A 17,868-nucleotide genomic window follows, 5' to 3' on the forward strand; every position below is an offset into this window, starting at 1 on the left:
TATAAGAAAATAGAGGCAAAAATATTGTATTTAAAAATATGGTGTATTTCATTTTTCAAATAGATTTTTTTTTTTTTTTTACATAATAGGTGCACACATTATTTATGTTAACAAATTTATTAAATACTTTCGTCAAATATAACAAATTTCGAAGCATTCAAACAGTAATTTACTCGTCTTTTGGCGAACTTTTAAAAAGCCAAAGCTCTTATGAAAGCGAAACGTAAACGTTTTTCTTAAAAGCTCCTTCAAAACCGGTGTGTATATACGAAAAATAATTTACTCGTCAAAAAGATCGCTTTCTTTCTTTTTTTTTTTTCTCATGGCCGAATAAAAAAAAGCACACGTGAACCTCTAACAAACAATTTTATTTTTAATTAAAAACAAAATTTTTCCCCTATTTTTTTCAGCCACTTCATCGAATTTTAATGACAAGTTGAAATAATTTAGTTCTATTTTTTGATAAATTTTTCTCATTCATACAAATTATGTTTTTATTATTCATTTTATTATAAATACTTGATTTTTTAAATTTATATTCATAATTTACAATTGGAATTCATTTTTAAAAAATTTATTCATATTTAAATAATTTCACTTGCGATTTTGTAATGAAATTTTTTAGAAAAAACAATTTTTAAAAATAATATCTTAATTTATAAAAAAATTTTCTCTATTATAGTTCTTCTGTTTAAAAAATATGTACAAAAGTAACATTTTCTACGGTATAGAAGTAGAAATTTTTTTTTGTTCTATACATTCACAAAGTGCTTCTTTTGATTTTCGTAACAAGATTTAAAAAAAAATTATTCTAAACACATACAAATTGGAAGCTTTTGAAATAATGATTAAAAAAAGAAGTACAATTGCAAGTTTAAAAAAAAAATGCTAAATAATTCTCTACAAAATATTTTTTAAAAAAATCTAAACTCAAAAATAATTTAACACTTAAATAATTTTAATTTAACAAATTTAACTAATTTGGACATTATTACATTTTTCAAGAAGGCAACACTAAAAAATAATAATTATCGTTGGTATAATGAAAATTAATATCTCGCTATACAAATATATAATAATTATAAAAATCGTAAATTTTTTTGCAAATCTCTTCAAATAAATGACGAATTAACTATATATTTTGCATTTACGACCAAAGATATCAAATATGTATATATAAATAAATGTATATACACATACTTGTACATATATGCACTTTAACACTAGTATTTGCTTTCAGAAATCGACTGCTATGAAGTCACGCGATTTCCTTTGCCAACTGTTACTTGTATACGCGACATAAATAATTTACAATGTCAATTTCCTTTCCCTCGCATTGTTCAGAGTCACGAATTTGCAAAAAAAAAAAAAAAAAAATCGGTCTCCGATAATAATCTCAAAATTAGTTGTTTAGTATAGGCAATTAGATTTTTAATATTGTAACATTAAAATCAAGAAAGTTTGCAATTCAAAGAAATTGTTACTTATTAAAAAAAAAAAAATTGCAATCTAAACAAACATAAAAAAATTTAAATATTCGAATAAAATAATCTTTTAAAATTCCAAATAAAATTAGCCAATTATTTGAAAATAATTTTTTTTTTCCCAGTGTAATAATTAGGAAATAAAAATATTTTATGATAAAAAAAAATTTCTGTTATTAGAATAGAAAAATTGATCAAACTTTCACAAAAAAAAAATCTGATAAAAAAAAATAACGTTGGTTATTTATATGTATAAAAAAAAATACGTGATGGAAAATATGTTGTATATGTAAAATATGGTGATGTATTATCGCGACGTCTTCATTCAACGCTCAGGCGAGGCTTTTCAGGCCTGTGTTGGCAAGTTGAGCGGCATTGAAATCCCGTTCTTTCGCAACCCTTCGTGCTTACATCGTAAATCCCCAAAATCCAGGGAATGAAAGCCTAGCTGTTGCCTTCGTGAAATTTTTGCATTCACATTGTATACAATTTGAAGTCGTTGTTGAAGTCATATTTTATACACTGTTATCTATATATTTATAAATATATATATATATATATATATGTGTGTGTGAAAAAAAAATATATAGATATTTATTGTATTAATGAAGAATAGAATAACGGCCGACCAGTGAAATATGACAATCGTCACATACTCGAACTGGTTTCGTTGAATTCGGTAATGCTATTGTATTGTCACTGCAGGCATTACAAAAAATATTCCCACAATTTCGACAATGGTGCTGTAACAAAAAAAAAATTATTTCTCTTTTTTTGAAAATTAATTTACAATAGAAGATAAATTTATTTTAATTTTTTTTATACATTTTTTATATTTTATTTTTCTTAGTTTTTTGGAAACATTTTTCTTTGATTCTTTAAATCAGAAATTCAGAAAAAGTGGAATAATTTTCAAAATAAAAATTCTTAGATGTATTGAGTCTGACTATAAACTTTCTTTACCACTTAAGTGGATGACGTATTTTATAACCAGACACGCATATTTTCTCGCAAAACCTGATTTCCATAAGATAATTAAACATTTGTCTTGTCTTTTGTAATCGTTCCCAAGAGATGAAACCACTTTGATTTTTTCCAAAAAAAAAAAAATAATTTCAAATCTAAATCCATCACTATGATTTAAAATTTTTTTTTTAAATTATCTTTTTCAAAATATGATAAAGGAAAAATGAAATAAATTTGTGACATATATATGATTTTACAATATATCAATATATTTAATAATAAAAAGTTATATTCATCGAAAAAATAGAAACATGAACGTCAAATCTCCCAAAGGAAGTAAGCTTCATTATTTCTAGCTTATTGGAAATAATGAAAAAGAACATGTATAATGGAGCGAACGAATGAACGTTTTACTTTCAACAGAAATATAAGAAAAAAAAGTGATGATCGATAAATTAGAAATGATATCGTATCTCTTTTTCTTCTTCTTCTTCTTTTTTCCAGGGGAGAACATTTTATAGTGAACGAAAAGTTAAGTACTTTATAATTCATACATTTTCACTGATTTTATTCCTTCTGCGCATTTATTTCGACAACGGGAAAAACCAATAGTATATATATATATAATACAGGGTGGCGTGAAATTTTTTCGAAAAAATAAAAATATTTTATTATTCCATATTTTTATTTTGACAATCCAACTTTTAAAATTTGTAAATATTTTCTTTTTTATAGATTCTAAAATCGAAATTTGGTAAAAAATAATTCAATTATTAAGGCAAAAGACAGAATTAAAAAATCCAATATAGCGGGAAATTTTAAAATTGATTCGATTCGATCAGAATTCATTACTCGGGGGTTTTTTTTTCTGGGACAGCTAAATTAAAAAATTCAAAATGTCAGACCCAATATGGCGTTCAAAATATTTTTTTAATCAAATTTTCTTGAAAAATAAAATTAATTTTAACTGTAATTTTATTTAATAAAAAAACTCTCTAAATCTAAATTAGTAAAAATGTTTACTAATTTAAATTAGTGACTCAATTTTTGCTTTAGAATTACTTAAATTTTACTAATTGTTAGTGAAAATTACTAATAATTAGTAAAATTTTACTAATTGAGAAGCAAAAAGTGACTCACTAATTTAAATTAATCAACTTTTTTACTAATTCAGATTTAGAGAGAAAAATCAATTTTTGCTTTTGTTATTAAATTTTTTTGGAACACCCTGTACATAGACTTTTCTTCATCTGAGTAGGTCGCAGTTAAATTTTACACCGAAAATTGAATTTTCACACAAATAAGATGTGACACCTTCATATCATGGAACGACGTTAATGTACCACAATTTGGAAGGGAAGGGCTACGAATAATATCGTTCCGATAACCGATTCGCCCAGCAAGTTAATTATTGAACCGTCCCATCAGAGTGACTTATGACTTAGGCGTATATATATATATATATATACTATAGATTAGTGTCTGGCGCAACTTTGCGCTGCCAAGCCTCAACCTTGCCATATACTTCCTTATCTATAGCGACATAGTCCGGATGCTTACAGACACTCAAGAAGGATATATAAATCACACTGGCTACGATCAAAATCAAAAACAACTGCTAGCCCGCTCTGTCTACCTTACATTAAAAAAAAAATTTTTAATATTTGCCCGAAAATAGGGAAAAATTTTTTTATAATTTTTGAATTTATTTTCCCTCGCAAAAAATGTTATTGCAATATATATATTTTTACATAACTTTTTTAAATTCCTTTTTTTCCTATTTCCATAATCCGCAAACGAAACTAAAAGATTTTTTTTTTTCCAATCAAACTCTGTTCATATCAATTTCTCGATTTACTAGTTCGTCACAGAGGTGATATATTTATTTTTAAATTACTTTTCCATTTTTTTCTTTAATGTAAAAATTTATTAGGTGAAAATAAATTAACACGAAATAAAAATTGGCTTTCAAGAAAAATCTAAAATATTTACTAAATCGTAAAGGAAGAAAAATGGCAACAACACAGTTTTCCTAAAAGTATCAAATTGAGACCAAAAATTGCATCAAATCTTTGCAACGTTTTGATGCACATAAGTTATATCAAAAAGAGATCGTTTTGTGTATCATTTTTAGAAATGATACACGAAACGGTCTCATTTTTTGATGCAAAAATTTTAATCAATTTATATCAATCATGGCCGAATTGAATCGACTTAAAATTAAACGAATTTTTTTCAGATATTTTGGTAATAGTACAATTGCGGAGACCATTTCACTATTTAATTTGAAAATGAAAATAACGGAAAATCAAAGACAATGTGCAATTCGATAATTAAAAAGTGACAGCTTATAAACATAACCTAAAATTAATGAGAAAAAATTTGTCGATAAAATCAATATAGCCGAGATTTTTAGAAGGTAGATGGCAGTTTTGCTTTTTATAAAAACGATTCCGAAAAAATTTAAAGAAAGAAAATAGATGAGTGCTGCCATCTACCTTCTAAAAAGCTCGGCTATATTGATTTTATCGACAAATTTTTTCTCATGCATTTTAGGTTATGTTTATAAGCTGTCACTTTTTAATTATCGAATTGCACATTGTCTTTGATTTTCTGTTATTTTCATTTTCAAATTAAATAGTGAAATGGTCTCCGCAATTGTACTATTACCAAAATATCTGAAAAAAATTCGTTTAATTTTGAATCGATTCAATTCGGCCATGATTGATATAAATTGATTAAATTTTTTGCATCAAAAAATGAGACCGTTTCGTGTATCATTTCTAAAAATGATACACAAAACGATTTCTTTTTGATATAACTTATGTGCATTAAAACTTTGCAATAGAAAAAGATACAACCAAGTTTACTGTGAAATTTTTGTTTCCAAAAAATAATGAATTTTGCATATGTGAAAATATATTCAAGCTTAGTTCTAATTTTTTTTCTACTGGACTTTACTGGCACACACTTGACACTAACATAGAGGAGTTACCTTTTTAAAACATAGAGAGAGAGAGGGGGCAGCGCGTTTTGTATTAAACAGTATGGTAATATTCTCCTCGGGGCTCGAAAAATGAGTAACAAGGATGGCTTGAAGTCTGCCTTGTTATTATGCAATAACTTACCACTGCACCTCGCGTAAAAAGCTGAACGTCCTGAATACCACGATCTAAACGTGTTTTATGGGACGGCCAACATCTCTATCACATCGCACGAATATAGAATATGCATATATATATACATACACATAGTGCACATAAACACTTAAATGAAAATGCATTCATGTATACATGTATACAATTCTATATGTATAGGACATATCTATATAGTGACGAGAACGATCGTGCAATAACGTTATTGGTCCCGTTGGGCGTGAACCAAGGAAATCTCGTTTCAACGATCTCAAAGCCTTACTCCTAGACGTGATTACCTGGAATATGTTCCTAGATAGCTTCAAAAAAAAAAAAAAAACATCATTGACACGCTTCGAAAATTCAACGTCACTAAAACAATCTCGAACATTGTTCGATCATTTTTTTTTTCCCCCGATAACAAAATTTCAATTTTTTTCCTTACACTAAATTCAATAAAACTTGGATCGATTTTAAAAGCGAAGACAAAATTTGTTTCTCTTTATTCAATTCATAAATAAGTTCTCATAATCAAGATTTATTTCTAAAATTTTAGTTAAAAACTTTCAGTCATAAAGAAAATAAAAATTTGAAAATGTATAAAAATTGTAATCAACAGTTTCACTTCAATTCAGCGGAATAAATGAGAGTTTTTTAACTTTGACGAATAATTAGTGACGATCGTTTTTTTTTGGTATAGTAAGCAAAGAAGAAGAAGAAGAAAAAGGAGAGAAAAGAAAAGGAAATCTGCAGAAAGAAGGCAATTAAAAAAGTTTGATTACCTTACGTCGAGCGATGTTAAACTCTCGGGTACAGCCTTTACAGTGACTGACCAATCGGTCGTTTGTCCATAAAGCTGCACCATCTTGCTGAGGCTGCTGTTGAGCATTACTCGCCGCTTCTCTTAATTCAACTGCTGCCAACTTGGCTGCACTCAATTGTGCGCCCAATTCCTCAAGTGTTCTCTCCTGTTCTGTACAGATTTCACGCATTGCATAATGTTCCTCTTGCAATGATAAATATTTCTAGAAATAAAAGACAAAAAAGTTTGTTTTTTTTTTAAATTAAAATTCATTTTTCCAGATGTGAAAATAAAATTATATACCTCCGAGACAGATTTTAATTGATCAACTTCCTGATGAAGTTGAGAGATTTTTTCAATATTAGAAATTGAAGATTCTTGAAGTGATGTTCGCCATTCGCGTTCTACTTTTAATTCTCTCTCAATACCATTGGCTCGAGCGTCTTTTGCTGCAGCTTCAGCACCTAAAGTTCGGGCTTTCTCCTCATATCCAATTCGTGAGTCTTCAATTTCTTTATGCCTGAATTAAATTTATTAATTATAATAAATTAATTTTACATAAATAAAATAATACTTGGCAGAATATGAAAAAGTAAAATATAAATTTTTTCAATAAATCCTCTTTTTTTTTTCTTCGAAAATAGTTTATCTCTTTTTATCTTTATTTCTCGTCTACAAATTGATCCTATTGAATTTATATAGAATCCACCTTTTACTTCATTGAAGAGAATTGTAGAATTCTGTATTCTAGAAATTGCAGTAGCTTCCAGAGAGTTTCTCATTTACTCAAATTCACACACACACACACATATATATCGTGTGTTTACTCTTACACCTTATCTACAATATTATTATTAAACGTAATTAAGTTAATTAATCAACTTGACATTTCATATTGAAATAATTACTATTCTGAGGCTTAAAGCTTTGCAAGAAAATTTATAATGTAAAATATTATATCTCAAGAGTCAGAGACTTTAAATTCAATTGGAGAAATTAAATTTTTGAATGATTAATAATTACTTACATTTCTCTGCTTTTGATATTTTGTACAATTCTCTATATTTAAATATATACATATTTCCGTTGGTTCATTTCGACAGAAATAGAATACGAACTTCAACATTTATATTACTAATCAAATTATTATTATTAAAGTAATTATTACCACTCACTTAAATTGATTATAGTTTTAATACTCTATATATTAATTATTAATTTAATAATTACAATTAAAAACTTTTCAATAAAAAATAAAATTTTAAGTATATTAGCAATATTTTTGAATTTGTAATTATTATCTAACAATAAAACATTAATAACTTTTTTTTATCCAAAGAAAAACTCGATTATAATAATGCAAAAAAAAATGTGTAAACTCTAGTAATTATACAAAGTGAGTTTAAACTTAGTTTTCTTTTATTGAATTTATAATAAGCAAAGTGGAACTTACCTTCTGAAACATATACAGTTCTTCAAAAAAAAGAAAAAAAGGAAAAAATTTAAAAAAAAGAAAACTATACTGTTTTTAAATTAAACATTTGGAATTTTTAATTACTACTGGTAATTAAAATATGCATTTAATTTAAGGTATAATAACATTTTGAAATTTACGCAACAAATAAAAGTTAGACAGTTTACATTACAATGATAATATTTCAAACTAATTTTTGAATTAAAAAATTTTATTTTCAAATTTTCTATAAATAAAAAATTATTATTTATTTTGTACAAAATATTAAAAAACTATATTATGGAAAATCATCTACTTTTATTATAATTTATATAAATAAAATAATTAAAATAAAAATTATAATAGTACTATTATTAGTACAATAGAAATACTAATTTATTTAGCAATAAAAAAAATAATTTCTAAAATTACAGTTGAAAATAAAAAACATTTTGAAATTTGAATAAAATGAAAAAAATACTCTCATCTTATATAAGAAACATATACGATTTGTTTTGTATCTTGAATTTATTCAATTATATCATTATACAAGCAATTTTCACCTAATTTCTCTTTTGCACGCACTTTGCCACAATTGCTGTATGTATCTTAACATAAATTTGCAAAGTTTTCTTCGACCTATGCGAATTTTACATATGTGTAAATTTTCTTAATAATTTATATAACTATCTCTTATATCAGACATTATGGCACCTCGTCTACTGATTATATTGATTACATTAATTATTTTCAAAAATCTTGTTAATTTCTAAGCGAGAAAAAAAAATTGCAATCTCTTTTTTTTTTGGACATCGTATTTGTAAAAAAAATTTCATATTATTAACTGACGAGAAATAAACAATCCAAAAACGACTAAAGAGGATTTATTATCAAAATAAAAAAAAAATAACCCCATATTTATTATTTTTTTTTAAGGATTTTTCATATTCGCCAAGTTTGAAAATTTAGAGAAATAATTTTTTTAGAATTACTATTATTTTCTATTTGATGTTAAATTAAAAATCAATAAACATACTTTTGATCCATTCTCTGAATAGTATCATTCATTGAATATGTTTTAGCCTCCAGTTTGGCTATCAGTTCTGTTTTATGCTTAAGTGAACTCTCACACTCCTGAAAGCAACAATATACTAAGTAAAAATTAAAAAATATCAACATTCCATAATATCACACTTTGTACATATATACGTTCACAATTATTAATCAGACATGTTGTGCTTTTATCATAAAATGTAATTACATTATTATAGGCAATATTGCACAATCAATTGGACTTTTGTCCAATTAATTACATCAGGCTCTGCACTGTCGACAAAAGGGAATTATCCAAAAATTTCATATAACAATTGACACGCGAAATTAAACTAATTATAAAAACAGAATATAATTCAGTGCCATATATATATATTTATCTGTGTAAAATTTTTTTATTATATATTAATAATTGTGATTAAAAACATTTGTATATATATATATAATTTATCCCTTTGTCAATAAATATTTATTAATGCCCAAAATAATCTTCAAAATTTTAGAAGAAAACGGAGAATTTAACAATAATTATTGAATTCGAATAAAGAAATAGCTGATGTTATATAATATATTTTTTTTGTTATATGTAATTTTTATCGAAACAAGAGTGTACAATGATAGTTAATACTATCATAATTAAACAAAGATAAAAATTACATTGCAAAGCATTTATATATTAAATATTTACATATTAATAAATACAATTCTTAATAATATCGTGAAATTCTTTATACAACATATCACATAGACTCAAACAATCGATTTTATCATAGAGATGAAAAATATTCGATATAAATAAAATTTGTCCATTTTATAAAATGTAACTTCAAATAGAAAGCTTTTTTTAAAATTTAAGTATTTTTCATATCGATATGAAAAAATTTTCATTTTTTTTTTTTTTCATTCTCTTTGTGAAAAATTGTTTATGATTTACTTGCACTAGCATCAGCAACTTCTTCATTTGATTTTTTATCTTGTTCTTCATTTGTTTGACAAATACTTTTTCGATTTGGATTAATTTTTCGTTCAGATATTTTATCAATAGACAATTCTTTTGGCGAAGTGGGACTTGTTTTATGAAATAAAAGTGATTTCGAATCATTTGGTGTTGTTGGACTTCGCATTGATTCACTGTCCTTCATAAAACGATTATATTTATCGAGATTGTTCAATAATTTTCCAATTTGATTGGTCTTCGCATGTAGACGACTCACCATTTCACCTTTTTGCGTCAACTCGAACTCACACTCCTACAAGTGAAGAGTTGGGAAAATTTTTTCAATTATAAACAATTTACAAAAATGCGAATTTGTACTCCAAAAAAACTGAAAATTTGGAATTTGTAAATAAAAAGTAGGAGAAAAAGGATCATGTATAAAAGAACTCACCTGAAATTTTTCTAATTTTAAAAAGAGGATTATTAATTTTATAGTAGAAAAATAAATAAATTTTATATAAAAAATATATATTTAGATGGATGACTATGACAATGTATCGGATGACATTTGAAGGAGTAAATGAGAATAAACAAAGGTTATAATTTTTCTCTCTTTCTTTATATAAAAAAAACTTTAATTTTATCACAGCACATTGTCATAATCATCCGTTTTTTAAATAGGTATATTATTTCACCTGTAGTTTTTTATACATCTCCAAATTAATCTGCTTAATATCATCTAGTTGTCTTCTTAAAGATACAATTGTGTCCTGTTTATCATGAATATCCTTTTCCAAAAGTTTCATCGCAACTTCCATTTCCGATTTGATGCTAATCTGCATATCAAAAAAAAAATTATTTAAAAAATAAAAAAATTACTGCAAAAAAAAAGCAATTTAAAAACTTCTTCAAACCTGTAGACTAAGTTCCTTCTCTACTTCCTGACGATGTTTCTTCTCCGATTCTAACCTACTTCTTGTTTCTTCTAATTCGACTGTCGTTTCTGTGATTTTCAACGGGGGTTTTCCATTCTAAAATCCAATTATTACAGATAAAGAAAATTTCTTCAAGAATTCTTTCAAATATTTCTAAATTAATTAATTATAAAAAAACAATTTTCCCATTTTTTTTTTTTTTTCTAATATCTACCTCGTTAGGATCTTTGATCTCAATTCCAAGTTCTTTTTTCAATTGTTGATTCTCATATTGAAGAGCGAGATAACTATTTTTCGCAATTGAAAGATCTTCCTTCATAAGAGCATTTGTCGTTGTGAGAGATTCAACTTTTGCTTGTAGATTTGTAACAGTTGCACTAAAAAATTTTTTTTAAATCAAATTTAAAGGAATTCAACTTTGAAGTACTTTGTTTCCGATTCAATTGAACAGATTTAATTCAAAATCAAATCAGTTTAAAATTTAAAAATTTTCAAAATTATATAAAATAGAAAAATGATAATTACTTTAAATGTCGATTTAATTCCTCGATATAATTCTTCTGATCGAGAACTGTTGTCATATTGTCGTTTTCCAATTCCTCGTCTGGCGATTCACCGGGAATGTGATTGCTATTTCTTAAATAGAGTGAGAAGTCAATAACGCCTTGCTGACAGTCGAGGTCTTCTTCCTAATTCGATATAATCATTATTGATTAAACAAAATCCAATTTAATATCACGTATTTATATATATAGAGAGAGTGCCTAATGGCTGACCTTCACGCAGAAATTGCAGTCAATAACATTTAGTCCAACCAATAAACCCATTATGACAATAGCTTCCTCGCTCATCATTAATGCATCGGGTTCAAAATATTCCGAAAGAATATCATCTTTATGATCAATCAATACTTTTAAATAATCCGCCAATTTTTTTTGCATCAATGCCATACGTAGCCAAGCGCGTGATCTTCCCAATGCCGTTCTGCAAAAATTAATTCACTCTCAAAAATATCCTCAATTTTTCGAAAAAAAAAAAAGTAAATTTCGTTTTGGATTCTTTTATCCGAGTAGAAATTTTGCCAGGGCCCAGACCGGGACCGGATCAGGCTGCCCTAATAGGAAATGAAACGCCACACCTGATCAGGACCACATCAGGCGCTGCGTTTCATTCCCTAATAGGGCAGCCTGATCCGGTCCCGGTCTGGGCCCTGGCAAAATTTCTGCAACAACAAATCCAAAAAAAAAATATAGAAAAATCGATATACCTGACTGTGGGAAGATCGCGTATACTAGAAGTCATGTCTTGTGCTTCAGGTGAAAATTTTTCGACAACTTGAAGAATGTCCCAGAGTTCTTTTTTTGGTCCAAGAAGACCCTGAAATTATTTTTTTTTGTTTTTTTGGGAGTGAAGAGTAAATTACAAAAAATTATTTTTTTTTTTTTCAAAATTTACCTTCTTTGGTCGAAGACCATGCCTGAGTACATGTTCTAAAACAATGAAGAAATGCTGCAATGGCATATGATCAGAATCGAGCATTCTTCCATATTTTAAAGAAGTTTCGATGAGCTCCTTAACAATAAGTTTCGAGATATTAACAAGGTTGCTCCTCTCAATTATCACCGGATCTCGTGCTGTAAAAAAGAACAACACGAGTTGTCTTATCTTGTTTTTTGTTGTCTTGAAAAAAAAGAAAAAAAAAAAAAAAAAAAAAACAAGGAAGAAAATAATTCCAATGATGATATAGTAAATATTTAAAAAAAAAGTGTGTCATGAAGACGAGGCTTTCTATATTATTAAATAATATATGCACAGTGCGACTTTCATCGACACATTTCTGATAAGCAGTGAGACATTTCTTTAAGAATATAATAAAAAATATGAAAATATTAAGAAAAATGCATCATGCCACAAAAATAGTGATGAGAATTGAAAAAAAATGCGCATAAAAGCTGCAAATAAATAATTCGCGAGAGAAAGAAAAAAAGATGACAAAGAAAGCTGATTGGTCCCCACTTAACAATGCATACCACAGATATTTTTTTTTTGTACTCTAAATAATTAATTCTTCTGTAAAAAGAAATATCATCCTCTATGAAAATTAAAATTATTTATTTGTTAAAAACGTTTTTAATTAATTAAAAATTATAAGACCTTTTCATTATAAAATTAGAATTAGAATTTAGAAACTACTCTATAAATCTGAATTAGTAAAAATGTTTACTAATTTGAATTAGTGACTTACTTTTTGCTTCTGAATTAGTTAAATTTTACTAATTGTTAGTAAAAGTTACTAATAATTAGTAAAATTTTACTAATTCAGAAGCAAAAAGTGAGTCACTAATTCAAATTAGTAAACATTTTTACTAATTCAGATTTAGAGAGTACTCGATAATAATTAGAATATTTTCAATTATTATTGATTCTTAGAATTGAAGTTTACAAAAAGTTAAAACAATATTCAACGGAATTTGAAAAAACTGCTATTCTTCTTTGTCTCAAGGTTTGCGTTTCAATTAGATTAAAAAAAATGAGTTCATGAGCATAAATCGATCCAAGCTTATGAAAAAAAAATACTGTCAACCATTGACCTTGAATTCATCTTATCTTTCACCATCTTCAGATGATTTTAAATAATTTAATTTTTAATTTACATTAAATATATTAAATCTTTCACTGAAATTTATTTTTTAATTTTTATTTTAATTCAAATAATCAGTTATTTGACTATTATTAAATTATTTACTTGAACCAAATAATTTGTATTTGGTCCAAGTAAAATTTATTGATTCGAATACAGTTTATTTGATTCAAACAAAAAATTATTTGGTCCAAGTGAAAATTATTGATTCAAAAATAAAGTTTATTTGAGTCAAATAAAAATTATTTGGTCCAAGTAAAAATTAGAGATTCAAATACAATTTATTTGATTCAAACAAAAAATTATTTGATCCAAGTGAAAATTATTGATTAAAATAGAGTTTATTTGAGTCAAATAAAAATTATTTGGTCCAAGTAAAAATTAAAGATTCAAATACAATTTATTTGATTCAAAAAAAAATATTTGATCCAAATAAATATTTATTTATTTCTAGTCAAAGTGACTATTTGAATTAATTTTATTTGAATCAAATAAAATTTTTTTTCAGTGCAGTACACTTTTTATGAGAGAAAGTGCGCAATGAAAAATAAATGAATTTGAATGATGAGAATCAGTGTGTATGTGTGTGTGTGTGCAAATGATACAAACATAAGCTTGAGACGTGTTGCATTTGCGGTGGGCTTGGCGGAGAAATATCGCAAAGCTCTGATGGATCAGGATGATGACGATGTATACCACTGTGTACAAGGGGTGGCGATGGCGATTGTTGCATTGAATCCTGCATTGAAAATTCAACGTCCTGAAGTTCTTTTAAACAGAGCCATTCACCATCGACAGATACACGAAAATTACACAAATATATTGTGTCTTGTGCACCTGCCATATCCTGTTCAATCATGATTGAACCGTTTCGATGTTCGCCCGGAGGCAAACTTTTCAAACTGCCTTGAGCTTCTTGACGCATATATATATAGTAATTCTCTCTCTTTCTCTATCGAGAAAAAAATCAATTTTTTCAAGATATGTTTTTATTTATTTTTTTTTTAATTGTCTGTGACTAGAGCAATGGCACTTTTTTTCTAATTTTTTATTGATAAAAATAAACAATCCATCAAGAAATTATTCCTCAATTTGAGAAATGATTTAGTTAATTGTTTTTAAGTTTGTCTCAATTTGACAGTTTTTGAACAGCTGATGACTTATCAGAAGACCTTTTGAGGCTTATTTGAATTATAAGAGACTTGATATCACTTTAATGATGAAATTTTTCTTGGGTCACCAGTGATTAAGTCTCTCACTTCTTTGATAGATAGAATTCTTCGATTTTTTTTTTTTGAAGACACTCGAGGATTGTTCTCGATTATAAAATGAGTACACACTGTCTATACGAATATAACATTATTGAAGAATATCTTCTTTTTTCACATAAGAAGTTTTATAAATACATTTGTATGTTCGTAATACAATTTATACGTTTATTGTAATATTATTATTATTTAGAGATTTTTGAAAACTTTGCACTATTTTGACAAAAAAAATGAATGAAATTTACAGATATTTTCCGTTTAGCCGGAGAAAAAAAGTTTCACTAAAATGTCGAGGGCCGGCTATAATATTGATTCTCCCGCCGACTATGCTTCCACCTACTATAATCAATAGATTTGTATGACCTTTTATATTAGAGGGTGCTGTCACCTACTGAATTGTACTGGTAGTAAAAATTGGGTAAAGCAGAAATTAAACGAAACAAAGCTGATAAAAATTTATAAAGAAAATTAAAAATTAAAAAATTTTTTTGTTTTTCGTGTGCGTCTTAAATGTAGAGAAAAATATTTCTAATACCAAAATTATATATCTAAAGAAAAAAATTGATAATTGTATTTTGCTACTTATAGCAAAATTTATAAAAAATTTTAATGTCTGGCTAAAACACACTTATACTACTGATTTGTTTATACACTACAATTAATTCTGTTTTGTCTGATTAAAAATTGCATTTACTACTGGTACTAAAATTTAGTTTTCACAAATTTAATTAATTTTGTTTGTCTGAAACTGGTATTTATTACTGATGCAAAAATAACGAATGTTCTGTTTGAATAAAAATCACTTTTACTACTGTTGTATTAAAATAAAAATTATTTCCCGGACAGAAACTGTTTTTTTATTACTGAATATAAATTAGAGAGGAGGGGGGGATTAAAAATGATTTGAAATAAAATATTATAAGGGAATTATTCGATTCTATAAATATTTATTTAATATCATATATATTTAATGCCATCATCAAATAAATATTTATTTAAACCAAATAAATATCGAAACGAATGAATGTTATTTAAACAAAACCGTATAATAATAAAATAATTTGTTTCGTGCAAATAAATGATAAAATTTACTTAAACAAACAAATTATAGAAATGAAATAATTTTTTTTTTACTTTTAAAGAAGGTAATAATTATCAACTTTTTTTTATATTTACTTTTAACATTTTAATTATTTTATGGACACTTCTAGGAGATAATAGTTTAATGCCATTTATAGGAGTTTTAGAAACTTTATTAACAACTGTATATGAAGTATGTGACCTCATTGTAACAAAGTGCCATGAGGCACTGATTCACTATCAGTTTCTAATTTTAAATTATTGTTATGCATTAACAGATAATTTTTACTAACGCAATGCTTTTTAATTTCCAGTTTAAAAAAAAAATGTTTCCTAAATATGCAACTTTTAAATTTTTAAATCAAAAAAACTTTTACTAAAATTATTACAACATTTTAATTAATTATAAATTATTAATTTGTTTATCCAAGTACAAAACAAAAATTATTTTCTCTTTTCTTTGAAACAAAACATTTTCAAAGAAACGAAAATTATTTATTTATGAAATAAATTTTCATTGTCATTGTAAAATTACAATTTTTTTTTTTTAAACAATTTAAAAGAAAATTCTATCAAAAACTAAGGAGTTAAACATTATTGATTATTTTTCAACAATTTAAATTTTCATTCCCGCGGAAAAAAAAATTGTTTTATCTAGTTTTGAAAATTTAAAATTTCCCGGTAAAATGAGTTATAAATATGGCATGCATTTTTCAACTACTCACGTCTCGGCAGCCACCATACATCCAATTTCCTTGGTCTAGACACAACTAAATCGGGCCATCTGTCCTCTCTTATTGAATATGTTGAAGGTGAACGTGAAACACTTTTTTCATTTTCTTCCGAAATCAAACTACCGGACAATGACTTTTCTGAGGGCGACATTGGTACTAATACATCATTAGTGTCCGCGTCCATATTTATCTATATGCCAACAAAAAAAAAAAAATAACACACATACACTAACACTAATACACATTCATTATCAGAAGATTAAAAAAAAAAATTACAAAATATTACTATCAATGTGGTCACTTTTTTATTTATTTATTTATTTATTTTTTTTGTTAAATTAAACACGTTAAAATTTTAAAAAGAGAGAGAGAGAGAAAGAGGATATCGTACAGTTAACAACAACAACGCCTCATTAAATATATTTCAAATCGATTTTCAACTCGATCAATCTCGATATTTTAATTTTATATATTTTTTGGTAAATCGATTTTTATTTATCGATTGTAGAAATCGATTGTAGGAATCGAGTTTTTAAGATCGATTATTATTCGACTATCGATTTTTAATTTCGAGATATCGAACGAAGACTATGCTTATACACGGATGTATAACGGGTTGTCTATAATCTGGGGTAAAATACTAAGAAATAGGAAAAAAAAAATTTTATTTAAAAAAAAATTTTATTTTAGTGTTATTTATTTATTTACTCCTTTATTTATTTATTCATTTATTTAATTAATTTTTATTCGTTTATTTATTTGTTTATTTGTTTAATTAATTTTTATTCGTTTATTTATTTGTTTATTTATTCATTTATTTAATTAATTTTTGTTCGTTTATTTATTTGTTTATTTAGTTAATTTTTTATTCATTTATTTATTTGTTAATTTACTTATTTACAGTTATAGACGCGCCAAAAAATATAAACGTCTTTTTGTAATTTTTTTTTTGTCTTTTTTGTAAATTGAATGTTCCTTGAACCAAAGTTTTAATTAACTTTTGAGTATAACATTTGTCGACGAAATTTGAATAGATATATGTGGTAGGATGATTGTTTATTGAATAATATACATTTATGTGTATCTAAATAGCCGCGAGCTACTAAAATAATGTTTCTATGAAAACGTATATATTAATGTTACGAATTTGTTTAATTTTAATTTATTCTGAATTTCAAGTAAAAAAATGTTTAAACGGAAAAAAAGAAAAAGTAACTTTTTTATTACTTTCGGAGTAAAACGGGAACTGTCAGAAGTTTCTGCGCATCTTTGGCAACTTTTACTCCGAAAAATAGTAAAATTTACTCCAGATATAGGAAAAATTACTACGGATATAGTAAAATTTACTATTTTTGGAGTAAAAGTTGCCGCAAAGATGCGC

General features: G+C 25.9%; 1 protein-coding gene across 6 annotated transcripts in view; it reads right to left on the reverse strand.

The window, feature by feature from the left end:
* Window positions 1-24: 24 nt before the first annotated feature.
* Window positions 25-17,868, reverse strand: part of LOC127290592 (RUN and FYVE domain-containing protein 2) — a 79,827-nt gene continuing 61,983 nt past the window's right edge. Inside the window, exons 1-13 of one of the 6 annotated variants that reach the window (XM_051319283.1) lie at window positions 16,774-16,878; window positions 16,479-16,677; window positions 12,220-12,398; window positions 12,032-12,141; window positions 11,541-11,748; window positions 11,290-11,453; window positions 10,979-11,141; window positions 10,744-10,860; window positions 10,525-10,665; window positions 8,876-8,973; window positions 6,690-6,906; window positions 6,367-6,609; window positions 25-2,227 (exon numbers count right to left, since the gene is read on the reverse strand). In XM_051319283.1, the coding sequence (XP_051175240.1) occupies window positions 2,087-2,227; window positions 6,367-6,609; window positions 6,690-6,906; window positions 8,876-8,973; window positions 10,525-10,665; window positions 10,744-10,860; window positions 10,979-11,141; window positions 11,290-11,453; window positions 11,541-11,748; window positions 12,032-12,141; window positions 12,220-12,398; window positions 16,479-16,671 (1,974 nt within the window). In that variant the 5' untranslated portion in view covers window positions 16,672-16,677; window positions 16,774-16,878 and the 3' untranslated portion in view covers window positions 25-2,086. Of the gene's footprint in view, window positions 2,228-6,366; window positions 6,610-6,689; window positions 6,907-8,348; window positions 10,143-10,524; window positions 10,666-10,743; window positions 10,861-10,978; window positions 11,142-11,289; window positions 11,454-11,540; window positions 11,749-12,031; window positions 12,142-12,219; window positions 12,399-14,014; window positions 15,007-16,478; window positions 16,678-16,763; window positions 16,879-17,868 lie in introns of those variants that run through there. The other 5 variants (XM_051319284.1, XM_051319281.1, XM_051319282.1 and 2 more) reach the window with 5 other exon arrangements.

This window comes from Leptopilina boulardi, unplaced genomic scaffold, assembly GCF_019393585.1.
Source record: "Leptopilina boulardi isolate dan_hultmark-lab unplaced genomic scaffold, ZJU_Lbou_2.1 LbouV2_72, whole genome shotgun sequence".
Lineage (NCBI taxonomy): Eukaryota > Metazoa > Arthropoda > Insecta > Hymenoptera > Figitidae > Leptopilina > Leptopilina boulardi.